Raw genomic sequence first — 14,605 nt, 5'->3', positions numbered from 1 at the left:
TAAAAGTTCTGAGTCCTTTTCAATGGCCAGGCCAAGAGCAGGCTTATCCCTCCGGTAAGAGAACTTTTGGTGTCCAAGCTCAGGGAAACAGCATTTTTAAAGGTAAAACCACAATTACATCAGTGCTTGGGGTGGGTGGGTATTACATTAGTGAAGCATTTGGAGTGGTCTGGTAACATCTGCTTTCTTTGTACGGCTCAGCAAGATCTTCCAGACACCATATGTTGTGTTTAGGTCAATGTTATGGACCATCCAAGAACCCTCACCAAGGTGAATGAGACTATTGAGGTGGACAGCTGAGAGTGACCAGGCAGGCACACAATAATGCTAGGACAAGATGGCTTCCCTTAGTCATGGTTCAGATGGAACCATGCTTCCGTCTGTGTTGATGAGGGTCTTTATCTGATTCTGGGCTGAGCCTGCGATAGAATTCACCCTCAGATTGCAGGCACGGTGCTTAAGGATGTGTGTGTGCCCTCATAGCCTAAAGAGCTGTCCTTTGATGGTGGAGTCCCCCCAGCAATAAGGACAAGGCCACAGGACAAGTTATATCACTTTTTCCCAGATTCAGAGATCCTCTAAAAGAAACAACTGAGAACAGAAAAAACTTAGAATACATGAACAAGTAGACCAAAACATGTAGGAAAGGGAGGAGGAAATATATATATATATACACACACACATAAATATACACATGTACAAACACAAACATAAATATACACTTGCATAGACAAATATATACACCATGTATGCATGCATAAACATACACATGTACATACACAACTATACATATGTACACACATGCCTAAATATACACATGTACAAACACATAAACATTCATATATACACACATAAATATGCACATGAACACAAATATAAATGTATGCATGTACACATATATACATGTTCACATGTATGCATATATACATGTACACAGAATAAACATATGTGTACACATGTGCACATTTGTATATCTATGTGTGTATATGTGCATATTTTGTGTGTATAGGTATATCTGTATGCATGTTTCTTACATGTGTATATTTATGTATGTGCATATGTCACCCGGCCCACGAAGGTCAGTCAACAGGGTCTGCAAGAGAGAAAGTGGGGATAGAGGGGCAGGATACTCAATGAATGGAGACAAGACAGGGTATGTAATCAGGTCTTGTTTATTGAAAGAAAATCATGGGTATATAAGCACAAGCGGGGAGTGCAGCTGGAGACACTTTACCACGTGTGCCTTGCAGCTGGGAGCACTAAACAACAAGTAAAAAACAAGAGTGTGCCCAGCTGTTGAAAAACAAGTCTCTTGTCAGGGTGGAGAAGTATCAACCTGCAAATATATGGCCCGAGATGGCTGCAAAGCCGATGATAGCCGCTTTCTGCTAGGAGTTGGCTCCCAACACATGTGTGAGTACACATGCATATTCATGTGTGTGTACATGTGTATGTGGAATATTTATACTGTACACATGCATACACACATGTATCTTTATGTGTGTATACATGTATATTTACATATGGACATGTGTTTTGTGTGTATATATGTTGTATGTTTGTGTGTGTGTGTGTGTGTGTGTGATGAATTCAATAAGAATGGACCCATAGGTTCATATATTTCAATGTTTTATTACTAAGAAGTAGAATATTTGAAAGGATTAGAAGGATTGGGAGTTATGGCCTTGTTGAAACTAGTGTGTCACTAGGGGTGGGCTTTGAGGTTTCAAAAGCCCATGCCAGGCCCAGTCAGCTTCTTATCATCCTCTCTCTCTCTCTCTCTCTCTCTCTCTCTCTCTCTCTCTCTCTCTCTCTGCCTGTGGATCAGAATGTGGCTTTCAGCTACTACTACAGTGCCACCATACTCCCGGCTATGATGATAATAGATTAAGCCTCTGAAACTGTAAACAATTCCCAACTAAATGCTTTTGTTTTATAAGACTTGCCTTGATTGTGGTGTCTCTTCACAGCAATAAAACAGTAACTAAGACAGTATACATGTGTATATTTATATACTATTTATATGTTTACATGTGTATATTCATTATGTATATGTGAATATTTAAGGTGTGTACATATGTGTACATTTGTGTGTATATGTACATTTATGTACATTTATGTGTGTATATGTGTATATTTATATGTGTGTGTATATTTGCAGGTGTATGTATTTAAAAATTCTTACCAGTGTGTACATGCATATACTTATTAATGTGTATGTGTATGTACTTATGTTGTATATATGCATGAAAATGTATATATTTATGTGTGCACATGTATCTTTATGTGTGGATATATGTAAGTTTATGTGTGTACATATGTATATTCACCTTATGTGCTTGTGCATATTTATGTGTGTGTACAGGCATATATTTATGTATATACATGTGCATATTCATGTGTCTATATTTTTGTACAAGAATGTATTTATGTATGTGCATATTGCATATATCTATGTAAGTATGTGTGTTTATGTCTGCTTACTTACACGTATATTTGCATGTTTATATATGTATATAATCATATATGTCATGTATATATTTATGTGTGTCATATATTTTATGTATATACATATATATTCATATTTGTACAATTTGTGTTTGTGTATACATGTGGATAATTATGCATGTACATGTGTATATTTTCTGTATATGTACATGTATATAGTTATGTATATGCACATGTGTATATTTGAAATATTTATGTGTGTATATGTGTGTGTTTATGTGTGTACATATATGTTTATGTGTGTTCATGTTAATTGTGTATGTACATGTGTAGTTTGTGTGTACATATATAATTTTGTATGTATATGTGGATATTTATGTGTATGTACATGTGTGTAGATTATATTTTTGTGTGTACATGTATATGCTTATGTCTGTGTTCATGTGTATGCTTATGCTTGAAAACATGTGTATATTTATATGAGCATATTTGTGTGTGTGCATATTTATATGCATATGTATACATATGTGTACATGTATATGCTTTTGTGTTTGTGTTTATAATCATTACTATATTTTCTGGAGATAAAAAGAATATTTTGTAGTATATATAAAGTTTCAATATAAGCAGGGTATTTTTATAAATTTTCTCTTTTTATTTTTTCCTCTTGAAGCCAGAGGTTATTTAACCTGCTTGTTATCCACTCCGCTAAGTGCATTCTAAATATGTGATTCAGTAAGTTCCTGTGAACTGATGGCGACATCTCATGTGTCACACTCAGCTTTACTCTGGAGATGGGGTAGAGAAGACCACTTACTCCATAGACTGTCTTCTGTTCTGCTGAGTTTTAAGTTGTTATTAACTATTCATGAGAGTCACTGAGCTCTGTGAACTCACTAGGGATTACACAGCTTCGATGGCTTTCTTTCTAGGCCAGGGTATTTATGAAGAGCACTCCTGCAGTAGCTATCATTCATTCATTCATCAGGGCTTTGTCAATATCTCATCAGTAATCCCTTGGTTAAAGCTTTTTCTTTCAGAGGCCACTCAGGAAAGGTCTACATGGGCGACTTAGTTTCCCGAGTCTTTGTGTGCTCACCAGGGCTTTTGAACAGCCTCTTACCGTAAAGATAGTTTTAGCAAATGCTGTGCTGGCGTTCCTCTGCCTTCCGGTGTTTTAAATGTACCCAACTGTCTTCTCGGAAGGGGAGTTATTGTAATTCTTAGGGTTGGTTCCAAGGACCCACATAGTAGAAGGGCAGAACTAATTCCCACAAGCAGTCACCTGACTTCCAGGTGTATGCTGTGTCACATGCACACACATACACCACACTCACAAACTTATAATTTATTGTAATAAATTTTAAGCTTATTTTTAAGACTCATGCTGATGACATACCCTGTTATGTTCTGAGGTTTGTTCATCTTAAGAAATTCAACAACTGTATGCTCCACTTAAGACCAATCAGAATGAAGGTCAATTAGAACTGTTCTGTCTAGCTAGCCAAAATAGCTTGAGTCAGAGCTGACCACTCAGCAGCACTTCCTGCACCTGTGCACGAGCTCATTATGGGTTTTGTGGTTTTGGCCTTTATAAGCTGGCAGAAAAAGATGTTCAGGGTTGTAGCCTCAGCTCCCAAATTCTAAGCTATGGCCCTGATTGATCAGTCTTAGGGTGTGCTGAAGTGGAAATTTATGGTTTCTTTGGAGACCCAGTTGTATCACGTCACATGATGTGTTTTTCTGGTAACTGTCTTTTTGTTTTGTTTTGTTTTTGTTTTTTTGTTTGTTTGTTTTTCGAGACAGGGTTTCTCTGTGTAGCCCTGGCTGTCCTGGAACTCACTCTGTAGACCAGGCTGGAAAAAAAATCTGCCTGCCTCTGCCTCCCAAGTGCTAGGATTAAAGGTGGATGCCACCACTGCCCAGCTTGTCGGAAACTGTCTTATGAAAGAATGTTTTGTTGAGGCAGACACATGGGGAGATGGTTTGTTGAAAATAGACATGTGGTATTTTTCTGGAAGCTACCTGGAAAAGGGCATGTGATGTTTTCCTAGAGCAGACACGTGAGAGAACACATGGTGTTTGGAAATGGATAAGTACAACCCAACAGACAGTGGATGATGCTGTGTGGCATTGGTTCACCTTGCCACTCTTTGCTGGTCACCATTTGTAGTGACTTCATAGAGAGAAATGCCATCAAAGAACTTCTGGTGGTGTTTCAGCAGCTTCTTGCCACTTCTGCAGACTCGGGTCGATTGGCAGAGCCTTGCAGTTTCTTCTGTATTGAACTGCCATTGCTGTTTCGTGAATGGTGTTTGCGAGTGGATCTGAGCCCCTGCCACTGCTGACTGGAGTGAACTGAACTGCTAATATCATGACAATCCAGATTGAATTCTCTCCAAAGAACTATTTCTAAACAGGTCCACATCCTCCTTTGCCCTATTAACCTTTCCTTTCCAGTACCTCTGGTGGGTGGTGGGCTAGAAGGGAGGCATTTAAGAACCCTTATTAAAAGTAGATTTTGGAAAATATAAGCCTGCAGTGTATGTTCAATAAACCATCCCTGTCTGACTGAGATCAGTGTTTGTGTGGTTTGTGGGTGACTCTTGGATCCCAACAAAGGTCAGGCACACCTAATCGTGGACTCACTTTGAATTGGGACATTACCAATAAAAATACCAGAGTTGTGCTTCTCAGAGCTCTCCAGACACCATGCAAGGCCCACGCTCTCACACTAAACCTTTCACAGTGCTGATGCTTGTGAAGCAATGTCAGTCTTCCCTCAGTTACAGGGCACCAGCACTGCTGAGAATAATGAGGGAAATAATTGGATTTTTGTTTGTTCTGTTTTGTTTTAAAGTAAAACTGAATTGAGGTTTTTGTCTGTGTGAATGGCTGGTGGAACATTCAAAGCCAGCATGGTGAAACTGCCCTTTACATCCTTATCCCCTGAAGATTAGTCTCACGCCACAGTCACTCAGACACCTGAGACAAGCTCAGCACACCTGGCCCATTCAGACCCCTGAGACAAGCTCAGCACACCTGGCCCATTCAGACCCCTGAGACAAGCTCAGCACACCTGGCCCATTCAGACACCTGACAGGCTCCACACACCTGGCCCATTCAGACACCTGAGACAAGCTCAGCACACCTGGCCCATTCAGACCCCTGAGACAAGCTCAGCACACCTGGCCCATTCAGACCCCTGAGACAAGCTCAGCACACCTGGCCCATTCAGACACCTGACAGGCTCCAAACACCTGGACCTTGGAAACTTTTAGAGCACACCCTGGGGACCAGGGCTGCTCCTTTGAGAACAGGGCTTTAAGGAAACTTTTCATTGTTTTGTTGTTGATACTGTTTGTTCGTTTGTGGACTTTATTGGTTTTGTTTTTTTATTTTGTTTGTTTTGGGGAGTTTTGGTTCTTTCTTAGTTGTATTTGTTTTTTCGAGACAGGTTTTCTCTATGTAACAGCCCTACAACTCTGTAGATTAAGCTAGTCTGGCACTTAAAAATGTCCCCATGCCTGTGCCTCCCAAGTGCTAGGATTAAAGGTGTGCATCACCACTGCCCCGCTGTTGTTTGATTTTCTTTTTGAGGTTCACCAAATTCAAAGATAAATTTGTAAAGCAACCACTGACTACATGCCCGTATGCAACTATGCTACAGCTTGTAGGAAATTTAAAAACAATCACTAAAATTGAGGATATGTTTATGTTTGTTGGCGGATGTTTAAATGCTCATTTATTTCCTTTTAGTTTTTAAATGAATTTTATTTAGTGCATTCAGATGAACAAATTCGAAAACTAATCTACTCAGAAAAATACCAATTTAGGCTTGAAAGATGGCTCAGAGGTTCAGAGCACTGGGTGCTCTTCCAGAGGTCCTAAGTTCAATTCCCAGCAACCACATGGTGGCTCACAACTACCTATTATGAAATCTGGTGCCCTCTTCTGGCGAGCAGACATATATGCAGGGAGAACCCTGCATACACAATAAACAAACCAGAGAGAGAGAGAGAGAGAGAGAGAGAGAGAGAGAGAGAGAGAGAGAGAGAGAGAGAAAGAGAGATATCACTTTCCTCTTCTTAAGACCCTAGGGACTGAGTATATTATTGACATCTTTCTCAGCTTGGCTGACCCTATATTCTGCTTTCTTAGCAGGACCCTTCTGGTGTTTGGGTCAGACTGCCTCAAAAAGCCCTCACTTCATCCTCATGTGAAGATAATGGTGCTCTACAAAGAAATGCTGGCATCATGACCTGGTATAGAAACTAGTCCTGAAGGCCATTTTGACAGATGGATCATGATCTTATGGTCTCTAATGATGGATTCTGACAAAGGTCCTAGCAAATGGATCTCTACTTAGCAACCAAGTTCTGCTCCTCAGTTCCAATCATGACGGTTGACACTAAAGCTGTGTGTCTTGTAACCACCATCACCTTTATCTGAACTGTATTCATTCTAATGACCCTCAAACCACAGTCCTTGACACACTTGCCGGTTGTCGGCAGCACCTGCTTGCTATAAATATATCTTGCTTACAAGCAGATACTCTGAGGCATGTATTTTTTACAGTCCCCCAAAGGCAAGAATAAACTGCCTGAAAATTATATGACTTATATTAGATTTATATCATTTATATCAAAGTTGATCCTTTCATAGCTCAATCACAATCACGTGTTCTTTCTAGCTAAACCGAATGGAAGGGGAAGGAAGAAAGAAAGGAAATTCTTTTTTATCCCACCAGGGGGCACTATGACAATTTTCATTTTCAAAAGAAACTGTAATGGGCCAGCTTTTAAAAAAAAATTCAAAATTGGAATATTGAAATAAATGGACAAAATTAAAGCAGGATTATCTTGACCAAGACACTGATTCATTTTAAAGTTATGACTTTAAAATTCCTATGGAGTGATTCATTTTGCTACGAATATGGTCATCTCTCAGAGATGTTGGTAAATCAAAAAATTACAACTTAAATGACCAATGAGTGATAACTATACATTGTTATCAACCCTCAAGACTCAATCTAAACAGGATTTTCCTTCCTTTTCCTGAAATCATGTTAGGAATGCTACAATACTTCCTAAAGGACAAAAGTTAATCAGAGATCACGACTTCCAAAAGAATGATGTGCTAACAGGATAACAGGATGCCTATGGGAGCCCTGTCCATAGGTGTTGCAGCAGAGGTGACATGGCACACAGGAACTGCTAGAGCCCTGCATTCATTCATTCATTCACTCACTCACTCACTCACTCACTCATTCATTACAGTTACTAAGGATCAATTACAGAGGAGGCAACAGAGGCTAGGTGTATTGCATAAGCAACCTGGACGACATGTTTTAGAACTAGCACCTGCAGGACGTCCTGAGGTGCTGTGTGGGGAGAGTTAAGACAAAAACACCTTGCCAGTTTTTAGCTAGAACAACCAGTAAATGGCCACACTGTTGACTAAGCCTGAGAAAGGGGTGGGTCCAACTTATGCATCAGGGCTCTGTGAGCCATCCCAGGTAAACAGGGTCACTCTGAGCACCCGAGACATAAGCCTCCTTTATACCAATACTGACCCCCTTCCGAATGTGCCCAGAGGTGTTCCCTGGGATATATTTTCAAGGTCTTTGTAGTGAATGTCAGGGAGCCCTTCACCCTTTCTGCGTTTCCCACTAAGCTGTAGCTGATGTAGCTGCTGGTGGTCTTTTCTGTATTAGCTCTCTGTTCCCCAGAATAACTCCGAATTGTTATTTCCAGAGAATCTATAGTGCCAACTGGGTTTGAACTCAGCAACCCCAGCTGAGCTGGTTTTTTCTTAGCATCTGGGTAACCTGGGGATATTATTTAACTTCTGAATGCCTTGGAGGTTTTTCTGAAGACAGTATCCGTGATAATATGTAACCCATTTTGCAAAGTGTAAGCAGTTACATAAATAGGTGTCTTTATTTTCATTTGTCTCAGCTGCCACCACGTTACAAATAACCTGCTGTTCTTCTGTCTGGATTTCTTTCCTTGTCTTCTTGCTGGCTTCTTCTACCTCCTGTCCTTTTTGCCAGATAAATTTACTTCCCTGAAAAAGGCTGACTAGTTGGAGACATCATCACCAGCCAATCAGAGCTTAACATTCTTGGCTGGTAAGCCAATCAGATGTAAGCTCCAAGTCTCCTTTCATTGTTGCTAGGGCTTCTACTTCTAAAAGCTGGCTGGCTCCCTGTTGCTCCAACCTCTCCCTCTCTCCCATCCTTCCCCTTCGCACCTCCTGTCACCCTCCCACTCTCCCTAGCTCCTTACCCTTTCCTTTCTCTCCTACCCCCTTTTGGGTTTGGAGCAATTCCTTAGGGGAGTCTGGGTTATTATGAATAAAGAAAGGTTTAACAGTGCATTTTTTTCCCTTGAAAAACAGAGAGCAGCTATTCCATATTCAATTTTCAAAGCATGTGTTTTAGCAGCTTAATGGAGCTCTGGGATCCATAAGACAGAATTTAGTTACATTTAAGGGATGGGGTGGTGGTAGAGATTGACTTTTATTCAGGTGACTAGAACATAAACTGACATTAAATTTGCCAGTGAAACATCCTAATTACTTGAAACTCACTGGGCTAACACAATGAATTCTAAGTTTGTGGAAGCTCTTTCTGTTTTAACTAATGACAGAGGATAACATTCATGGCTTCACCATGGTTATGGTCTGTCTTATACTTTCAGGGTGGGGCCTCCTGGAGAACAAGACTGCTCAGCCATGATGCAGCTCTCACCTCATTGTTAAGTGGGTGTCCCTACCCTCACACCTGGCTCCTCTGTCCTCTTTAGATGCTCCCTAGCTAGGCGTGTGAAAATACCTTAAATCTAAGAGCAATGGCAAATTGATTAGGAAAAACAATACAAGGTGTGTCTTTCTCTTAACCTTCGCTTTGTACTCAAGAACTGGACAAGGATTTATGAAGTGGAAGTTTCTGATTGTGCCATGTGATGCAGACTCATGTGGTGTTTTGCTGAGGCAAGACCCATGGGAGAACACATTGTAATGTTTGGAGAAAATATAAATAGAACTCAACAGACAGTGACAGGGCGCTTGCATAGCTAGCTCTGCAATGCTTCATTTGTCTGGAGTCGAACTTCTGGCATCCTGGCTGGTCCTAGTCACTCCTGCTGACTCTTGACAATTTGGTGGAAGGTGACTGCCCAGAAATTGAAGGTCATTTGAGAGGCACCCCATAGTCCCTTGGGATCTGAATGATCTTGGAGGAAACAGGTCAAACTGTCCTCTTTGTCAGTCCCTCCGTCCACATTGGCATAGGCTTCAAAGTAGGGAACACCCAGAAGTTTAGTTACACCAGTACTGAAATCTAGAATTGTAGAACTGTAGAGACGGCTCAGCTGCTTTTGTACAGGACCAGATTCGGCTCCCAGCACCTATATGGTAGCTCACAACCATCTGTAACTTCCAGTTCCAGGGGAAGCCAAGACTCGTCTGCTACAAACCCAACCAACACATGATGGACATACAAACTAGTAGGCAAAATACTCATACAAGCAAAATAAAAATATTTTAACTATTATTACAATATTAAGATTATCTTGACAGGAGGGAGATTTTTAAATAAATCCTAACAATAAGCATAACCCTAATCCTAACCTCAGAATGAGGCCAAAACTCCTTTTAGTTAACCTTAACACTCTAACCCTATAGACCTACAACCAGAACCCAAACTCTAAACCCCAACCCTCACCTCACCCTCAACCTACCCTAACACTAAGTATTGAATAGTGTTGAAAAAATAGCAATAAGCAATGACATAGGCTTCTGGCCTAAGCAACTAGACAAGGCGGTAAATACCACTGACTAAAAAGCACAAGGAGACCCTGAACCTAATTAGGTGTTCTGTAACAACGCTGAGTTTGAACTGCCCACAAACTACTCACCCAGAAAGGTCAAACACAGCTGGACTCCACATTGCATCTAGTCTAGGATATGAGTTTGGGCAACACCAGCAGACTACACTGATGTGAACACTCCTGGTTCACCTGAAGATCTGAACTCAGTGGAGCAGTGGGTACAGTACCCTGGCAGGGCTGGCAAAATGGCTGAGTAAAGGCAATTGCCACCAAATCTAGACACTGAGCTTCCACTGTGCTGCAGGACATTCAATCACACTGTGAACCCTGAGACTGTGTTCCTTACTGCAAAAACCTGTCTTTAGTTGTGGTGTGGCTCAGCTTTAGTACACACCTTTAACCCCAAATAATGAAGGTGGTTTGTAGGAAACACAATGTTTGAAAGTGATTTCTGAGTGGCAGACAAAGTGACAAACCAGAAAGATTTGACAGGGGTCTGGAGAGATGGCTCAGTAGTTTAAGAGCACTGAATGTTTCTTTCAGAGGTCCTGAGTTCAATTCTCAGCAACCACATGATGGCTCACAACCATCTGTAATGAGATCCAGTGGCCTTCTGGTGTATCTGAAGACAGTTACAGTGTACTTATATACATAAAATAAATTTAAAAAAAATTTTTTTAAAGATTTGACAGACTAGGATATGCCCAACTTCACTAGAAGAGAGAGAAAAGGGAAGTTACTCGAGGGGCAGTGCAGAGAAAGAGAGAGTGTGTGTTTTACCAGAGACAGATTGCAAAAAGAGAACAAGCTAGACACAGGTGAAGACAAAATGAGCCAGAGAACGAGAAGGAGCTAGAGGATTAGAATGTATTGCCAGAGTTAGTTTGAGGTCAAGCAGAGCAAAAAGTAAGAGGCAGAGAGAGAGAGAGAGAGAGAGAAGCCAGATTGAATTCATCAGCTAGGAGAGGCATTTGAATCAGAACAGCTGAGTTGACAGCCAGCAGAGTTCGGAAAGAGCTAGAAAGAGTGACTTATTCAGCCGTAAGTCTCAAGACACTGAAAACATTCTAGGCCTAGATAAGACTGTACAAGGCTAGAAGCTTGCAGGTCTAGGCCTAGGTTAGCAGATGAGGGCGGCAAGCCTCTGGAGACAATTATATCAAGTGAATAAAAGATACTTTTATACATATGTGTCTAGCATGCTCATACTCACACACATACATACTAGTCACACATACACACACATATGTACACACATACATACATAAATCCCTGGGCTGTCCTGGAACTCACTCTGTAGACCAGGCTGGCCTGGAACTCAGAAATCTGCCTGCCTCTGCCTCCCAATTGCTGGGATTAAAGGTGTACGCCACCACCGCCCGGCTCTTTTTTTTTTTTTTTTTTTTTTTTTTTTTTTTAATGCAGTCCACTAAGACTCATTTCAGGTTAGGTCAAGTAGCTCCTTGGCTCCTAAAACCAAGGCTTGATAGAAGCCACACTGGCTTCCTGAAGATGACAGCCTGCTTAGGGAACAGTAACAGCCACAGAGGACTCCTGGCATCAGAGCTGGACCAAGCAGCCCTGCCTCGCCTTGCTTCCTCCGACACAGACAGCACTCTCACCCACCATCCCGTTTCTTTAGAAAAGATTTATTAAGGCAGTATAGCAATATATAAAGCACTAAAAAAATGACCAGGGCATCCTTTCAAAAGTGAGCCCAGTGTGTCCACAGCTTCTCCACGGTTCCTCATCACCAGCAGCTGCTTCGAGTCTCTCTTCTGACAGGAAGAACATTTCCGTCAAAGGTTTCCACATAGCAGCTTCACACCGACCAGCCGCTTCATGTCCACGCAGCAGTGAAGGGCAAAGCAATCCCATCTCTGCTGAGAGAATTCCTGGAAAGGCCTGCACTCCGGACAAATCCCCACACCACCCTGGGGGAGGATGACTAGTCCAGCATGTAGGAGACTCTAAAAGAAATTAAACCGAAACTCTTCATTGGTCAAGTCCGGAGTGGTTTTTGCTCCTCCTGCAGGACGAGGCCTGCAAACCCTTCCGCTCTTCTTTCTGGTGGCCTCACCAACCAGCTGTACCTGGGCCGAATGGGAGGCTGTAGGAAGGGGGAGCAGACAGTCAGAACTGAGTAACAGCTAACATTATGCATGCAGTTACAATTACCCACACAACTCTCCTAACAAACTTCTCAGTACTAAAAAGTAGACAATGTGGTTCCCTGATGAGACTCACAGAGTTGCAGTAACTTACCAAAAATGTTTCAATCTAAATAGCAGATCCAGGATTTATAGCCAAGTTATTTATTATTTAGTTCCAGGAACTAAAGTCCAACTGGTACCTGGCTTTGCGGCCAGTGAAGTGAGCCCAGGCTAAGACACATGAGCTGTTTTTTTTCCCATCCCCCAAACAGAACGAAGTGAGGACCTTGGCCCTCCTCCTTCCAGGACTTCTGTCCCCCTAAGAGGTATATACTTTCTCCCTGCTTACATTTCCCCCCCTGAGCCCATCTCTTCCCACACCAACCCTGCTGAGCTGAACCTCTCCTTACTCCCTTGAAGCAAATGTACAGAACCAATCACTTTCGAGTTCCTCACCAGCCTTTAGAGCCCTTAGGGCCTCCCGCCACTCTGCATCCATCTGAGCCCTGTAGTCCCCAAACAAGGAGCGCATCAGCTGTCTCTTCCGGGGCAAGGGGGTTTTTTCACTGCGCAACGTTCGGATTGCCCCAACAGCCTGCTCTTCTGCGGATAAAGAAAAATAAAGAGCTAGTGACTTCAAACACCCTCCATATAATCCTACTACAAAAGCAACTATTCCCATTCGGCTGGGCTGGCACATGCCTTTAATCCCAGCACTCGGGATGCAGAGGCGGGCGGACCTCTGAATTCCAGACCAGCCTGGTCCCAGAACTAAGTTTTAGTACAGCCAGGGCTGAACAGTGAAACCCTGTCTCGAAAACCAACCAAAACAAAGCAAATAAACAAAAAGCAACAATCCCACCCCTTGGCAACACCATCAGGCCACAGTTCTGTCACGGTTTACATTTCCCTAACTGCAAAGAAGGCTCCCTCACTCTGCTTTGGGGTGGGTCTCTGCGTCTTGAGACCCAGCTCCAGCTGTTCCACACACCAGGCCAGCTCCCGCGCCAGCTGCTCCGCCTGTGATAGAAAGGAGGACATGGCTGTGATAGGCAACAGGATCCCGCAGACCCCACTCCCGTACCTTGAGCGCCTTAATTCCGCACACCTAACCCACACAGGCAGGCGGGTTAGCACCCAGAAAGTTCACAGGGAGTCCCACCTGGGCCTCAGCACTAGGGGGAGCTTCATCTGGGGCAGGTTTCTCGGAGGGCTTTTCGTTTCCCTTTGTCCCAGAGACCCTGTTCGGGGTTTTCTTCTTCTTTTGCTTCATCGACACTGTGTCGCCTACGGGATGTGTCTTGGTGGCGGAGTCACATGCAGGTTGCACAGAACTGCAAAGGGGCTGATCCGACGCACCGGAAGCTGGGCGAGGGAGCCGGGGTCTGCGTGGAGCGCGATGAATTCTCCGACCTGAGGCTGCTGGTGCCTCCTGAGCAGGATGCCCTGACTCCTGAAAAACGTGGGACAGGACGAAATTCACAGGGTCTCCCCACCTATGGCCTTGCCACAAACACGCTTTCTCCCACAGCTCACCGCCATTAGCAGGAGAAGTCACCGGAAGCTAGTAAGTCCTAAATATCACAGAGAACTCACTCCTCTGGAAACACGTCTACGACACAAGGTTCCGCAGTTAGCGCAGCGGACCCAGAGCAACCGCGCGCGGGGTTTGGGGTTGTTTATGGCAGAAAACACTTGGGTGGACAGAGCGCTCCAGGCTGTGCTTGTAATTTTAGTAGACAGAGTGCACAGGAATGAACTTAAAGGCCTCGGAGAACACAGCAGAGTGCGCCGCCAAGAAACAAGACGATTGATTGTGGGGTGGGTGGAGAATGGAACCGGTGGGGTCGGGGGAACGCCCAGAGGTGGGGCAAGGTGCAACGGCAGGGCAGGGCGGGGCACCCGCGTTGCCAGATGGCTCAGTTGGTCTCCAGTATACATCAGAATCCTGAAGAACTAGGCTCTAATGGCAATGAAGGAGTGAACTTTCCAGCGAGAGTTGGGTCAAGCATGAAGAACTTCCTTCTTCCATGACTTTTATATAGGCTGCCCCCCGAAGACGTGGCCCAGATTTAAGGTGCATCTTCCCACCTCAAATGAAAAATCAAGAAAAATTTCTTACACGTGTACCCAGCCCCTTGAGCTTTAGGATAATTCCAGATATGTGTT

General features: G+C 43.0%; 1 protein-coding gene across 1 annotated transcript; it reads right to left on the bottom strand.

Moving 5' to 3' along the window:
- Positions 1-11,911: 11,911 nt before the first annotated feature.
- C13H8orf33 (chromosome 13 C8orf33 homolog) lies at positions 11,912-14,119 on the bottom strand. Its single transcript, XM_034516069.2, has 5 exons — positions 13,973-14,119; positions 13,599-13,889; positions 13,372-13,456; positions 12,893-13,039; positions 11,912-12,393 (listed from the first exon to the last, which is right to left on the bottom strand). The coding sequence occupies exons 1-5, from the start codon at positions 13,976-13,978 to the stop codon at positions 12,254-12,256; spliced, it is 669 nt and encodes a 222-aa protein (XP_034371960.1). The 5' UTR covers positions 13,979-14,119; the 3' UTR covers positions 11,912-12,253.
- Positions 14,120-14,605: the final 486 nt, after the last annotated feature.

This window comes from Arvicanthis niloticus, chromosome 13 (assembly GCF_011762505.2).
Source record: "Arvicanthis niloticus isolate mArvNil1 chromosome 13, mArvNil1.pat.X, whole genome shotgun sequence".
Classification (NCBI taxonomy): domain Eukaryota; kingdom Metazoa; phylum Chordata; class Mammalia; order Rodentia; family Muridae; genus Arvicanthis; species Arvicanthis niloticus.
This window is presented reverse-complemented; position numbering and strand designations above follow the sequence as displayed.

Bases quoted from the DNA above. Each gene is read 5' to 3' on its own strand.
- C13H8orf33 (XM_034516069.2), bottom strand. The intron at 13,457-13,598 runs GTGGGACTCCCT...TTTCTATCACAG, and splicing joins CCCCTAGTGCTGAGGCCCAG to GCGGAGCAGCTGGCGCGGGA. The intron at 13,040-13,371 runs GTGAGGGAGCCT...CTTTATCCGCAG, and splicing joins GAGACCCACCCCAAAGCAGA to AAGAGCAGGCTGTTGGGGCA.